General features: G+C 35.0%; 1 protein-coding gene across 3 annotated transcripts; it reads right to left on the reverse strand.

The window, feature by feature from the left end:
- LOC120195257 (thioredoxin H1-like) lies at positions 1-3,255 on the reverse strand. 3 transcript variants are annotated; one of them, XM_039197332.1, is made up of 3 exons: positions 3,082-3,255; positions 2,845-2,967; positions 1-188 (listed from the first exon to the last, which is right to left on the reverse strand). In XM_039197332.1, exons 1-3 carry the CDS (start codon positions 3,166-3,168, stop codon positions 39-41), a joined length of 360 nt encoding a protein of 119 aa, XP_039053263.1. In that variant the 5' UTR covers positions 3,169-3,255; the 3' UTR covers positions 1-38. The 3 variants fall into 3 exon arrangements, with proteins under 3 accessions (XP_039053263.1, XP_039053264.1, XP_039053262.1); XM_039197331.1 differs by lacking the exon at positions 1-188 and adding an exon at positions 2,462-2,755 and having other exon boundaries at positions 3,082-3,253; XM_039197333.1 differs by lacking the exons at positions 2,845-2,967; positions 3,082-3,255 and adding an exon at positions 285-518.
- Positions 3,256-3,592: the final 337 nt, after the last annotated feature.

Consider the following 3,592-nt stretch of genomic DNA (forward strand, 5'->3'; position numbering starts at 1 on the left):
GATAAGATCCTGGTTTCTGCTGCAATTAAACGCTGAATTCATATATTCTGCCCGGTTGCACACAAATGCAACTCAATCTTCTGCTGCAATTCATCTTTCCTTGCACCCATAACCTTGTCAACTATGCTGCCTCCTTTCAGGAAGATAAAGGTCGGCATTGCTTCAATCGCCCAATCCTGAGCCACACTCTGCAAAAACACAAACACCATGAACAATTTTAGCACCATCAAAAGCTAAAATCACACGCTTTTTATTTAGAAATTGCTTATGAGATCAGACCCTACCTTCAATTCATCAACATCCGCCTTCAAGAATAAGACTTGGGGCAGCTTCTTAGCAAGATCAGCCAGGACTGGTGCTATAAAAGGCATGGCCAGCACCATGAAGCTGTGAAATCCACCACCACCTACCCAGAAAACCAACAACATTCGCCAAGTAATCACTAACAATTGTGATAATTAAGCAGGAAATGTCAAATCTAGCAAAACGGGCATCCAAAAAGTCTTTAGTATAATTTTTCAATGTAATAAGCAAAATGTAAATGAAATGGTGACAGTTCCCACGAGAACGTGATTGATTATGATGGCTCATGCTAAAGCCCAAAGTTTATTTGTTTGCTGTTGGATTGGAATCAGGCTTCATAAAAGCCCAATCGGTTTTATTAAATCGTATAAATTATACCATATATATTTATTAAATCGTTTTTTTTCTTATAAACCACTTTGGACCAACTCAAGTGGTAAATTGTTTGAATAATATTCTTAATTATTTAATAAAACAATACTTATAAAACTATTTAAGAAAAATAATATCTATTCTGACGTATGGATAAAGATATATCACGTCAGTCACACCTTTCAGAAGACGCAAAATAAAATTTGTATAGAATTTTTTACTTAGATAATAGAAATTTTTTTTAGAATTCTTTACTTAGATGATAGAAAATTTGTTTAGAATTGAGCGATGGTATACATGTATGTATGGACCTTCGCTTTTATCACTGAATGAATGCACATTTAAAATATTATATTTAATCATTTAGAGAAAAAAATACAAGGTTCCAGAATCTAATTATCAAACTCACTGATTTTTCAGAAATAAATCTGAAGTTATTGGAAAAATAAATAAGTCTTAAATTTGATCAAACTTATATTTATACATGTCTAATTAAGGCTTAGCTGATTCTAACCAATTCATTTCTAATTGGTTTCCAACTCTGCTGAGAGATTATAAATGTCTTAGCATACTATATTACAGAAAGTTTAATCGCTTGAGCTGTTGATCAGATCGATTATTTTTGGCCGTGAGTTCGTGGAATTATGCTTCTTTTCCTTTAGGAATATAATTATGCTTATGTCTAAAAGGCATTGTGCATTAACTTTGGTTTTTATTGCAAATTTGTAAATGGAACCATTCATGAAAATGAGACAGCTGACACTCCCACCATGGTAGTTGAATGCAGGCACCAAAATATCCAGATATTCGTATACGCGCGAGATGAGACGAATAAGTTTTAAGGGATAGACACGGCTTCGACTTCATTTTGAAAATTGAAAGTTTTCATCTTGTTCTTGTATGTTTTTTATGTTCGTTACTTCCTTGGTCTTACCGAATATTAGAGGCAATTTACTAAGAGGTTCTCGATGGTTGCAACACACTTAACCATAATGTTGCAGAAAGTTCCTATTTGAATGGAATGGTCATAGACAGCATGGTTTCGATCGACTTAAGGCAATTTTGAATAAGCCATCACTATTTAACACGATCATAGTTTAAAAAAAAAGTATATGTTGTTTAATGATCCGTTATAAAACAATCTCAATGTGTCCTTATGCGATAGGAGAAAGTGGTCATTTAAGCATTTAGGTAGCTCAATTCATATTGAACATAATTACTCTACCTATGATTTGAAGCTTCTTTCAGTGATCCTCGTCTTTAAGATTCAGAGGCATTATCTCTTTGGAGGTAAGTGCTACAAATACATCGACCGTAAGAGTTTCAAGTACTTGTTATTCAAAAATGGTTAAATTTGAGACAACATAGACGGGATGAGTTGCTTAAAGACAATGAATGTTTCATTGACTATCATCCGATAAGGTCAACATAGTGCCTTTTCGATGTTAGAGACCCCTTCTTCCCCACTACACCAATTGTTGATCAATTGTTGATGAAAAAAATCAGGTTGCGGCTAAAGCGGACTATTAGGAGAGTATCATACTTTTCTTTTTGATAAAATGAGAGCACCATACTTAAGTTTGAATGATCTTTCCATTATTTATATATATTAACATGGATTAAGCCGCAGGCTAAAGATAAAGTATCTGTATTTATATACGTAGAATATTTAACTACGAATCAAACACTGGTATAAAGCATGGGCACTAAAAGACAGAAACCATGTATTAATTCTGCTCTTGGTACAATCCATGTTTATTTTATAATTTATGTTCATAACTTATAGTTGACTCCAACAACAACATACAACGTAAATTAGGGTTCAAACAAGGAGAAAAGCAGAGTAGCCAAATACAAATACAATCACAAATTATTTAATACCTCCTTCTGTTGGAGAGAAGGATATTTATAAGAAAATATTTCAAATGATTCAAGCAGTCTGCACCGAGGAAGAAGAATGCAAGGATACCTTCTGCTGCAAGTCATCTCTATTTGCACCCACAACGGCGTCAATTTTTTTGCCTTCCTTGAGGAAGATAAAAGTTGGCATGGCCTCAACTCCCCATTCCTCAGCCACGGTCTGCAAAAAACACAAGCATGAATTGAAAATTTTAACATAAAAACCACATGCTTTTTCAGTAAGAAATTGCTTAAGAGCTGAGATCCTACCGGCAATTCATCAACGTCCACCTTCAAGAATAAGACTTGGGGCATCTTCTTAGCAAGATCAGACAGGATTGGTGCCATAAAACGGCATGGCCCGCACCACGAAGCTGTGAAATCCACCACCACCTACCCACAAATCCAACAACACTATGAATTTCAAACAAACAGAAGATACAAAGCAGATAAGTTCACAAAACCCATATTTCCAAAAAAAAATCAAGATAAAAAGGAGATTTTTACCAGTCTGTCGGAGGTTTTAGACGACTCAAACTGCTGATTCCAGGCCTCAACAGTGTGGATGGCGATTACTTGTCCCTCTGCCGCCATTATTTCCGATTCCTTTCAATCTCAAGGCTAATAAAAATCTGCGAAGCGGATTCCTTTTCCTTTTTTCCCCCTTTGCTTATCTGATGGTTTATTTGGTGCACAAATCAATTTATATCGTGGAACTTAGGTATTATTACGAAAATACCACCGGTCATGTGACGCAATATCTTATGTCAAAGACAAAAAATATTGTGGTCGGCTCTAGTTCCACGTTAACGTTTCCGTGTGAACGGCACTCTTTGAATCTGGACAAGAACATGATGGGTGGGGGCTTATATTAATTTTAACGGAGAAGCGGATTCATTTTTTTTGGGAACCTAGAATCGGATTCAAAGTCATAGGTAAAAGGGAAATGAATTTCGTTCAGAAAAAATATATATTCCTGAATGTCAATAAATTATTTTTGAGTTTAATAGTTTTATCA

Source organism: Hibiscus syriacus, unplaced genomic scaffold, assembly GCF_006381635.1.
Source record: "Hibiscus syriacus cultivar Baekdansim isolate YM2019G1 unplaced genomic scaffold, ASM638163v2 tig00117011_pilon, whole genome shotgun sequence".
NCBI classification, from domain to species: Eukaryota; Viridiplantae; Streptophyta; class Magnoliopsida; order Malvales; family Malvaceae; genus Hibiscus; species Hibiscus syriacus.

Coding starts and splice junctions, on each gene's coding strand:
- LOC120195257 (XM_039197332.1), bottom strand. CDS start 3,168: ATGGCGGCAGAGGGACAAGTAATCGCCATCCACACTGTTGAGGCCTGG. Junction 2,968..3,081: donor CTAAAACCTCCGACAGACTG/GTAAAAATCTCC, acceptor ATTTGTGGGTAG/GTGGTGGTGGATTTCACAGC. Junction 189..2,844: donor TGGACGTTGATGAATTGCCG/GTAGGATCTCAG, acceptor GTGTTTTTGCAG/AGTGTGGCTCAGGATTGGGC.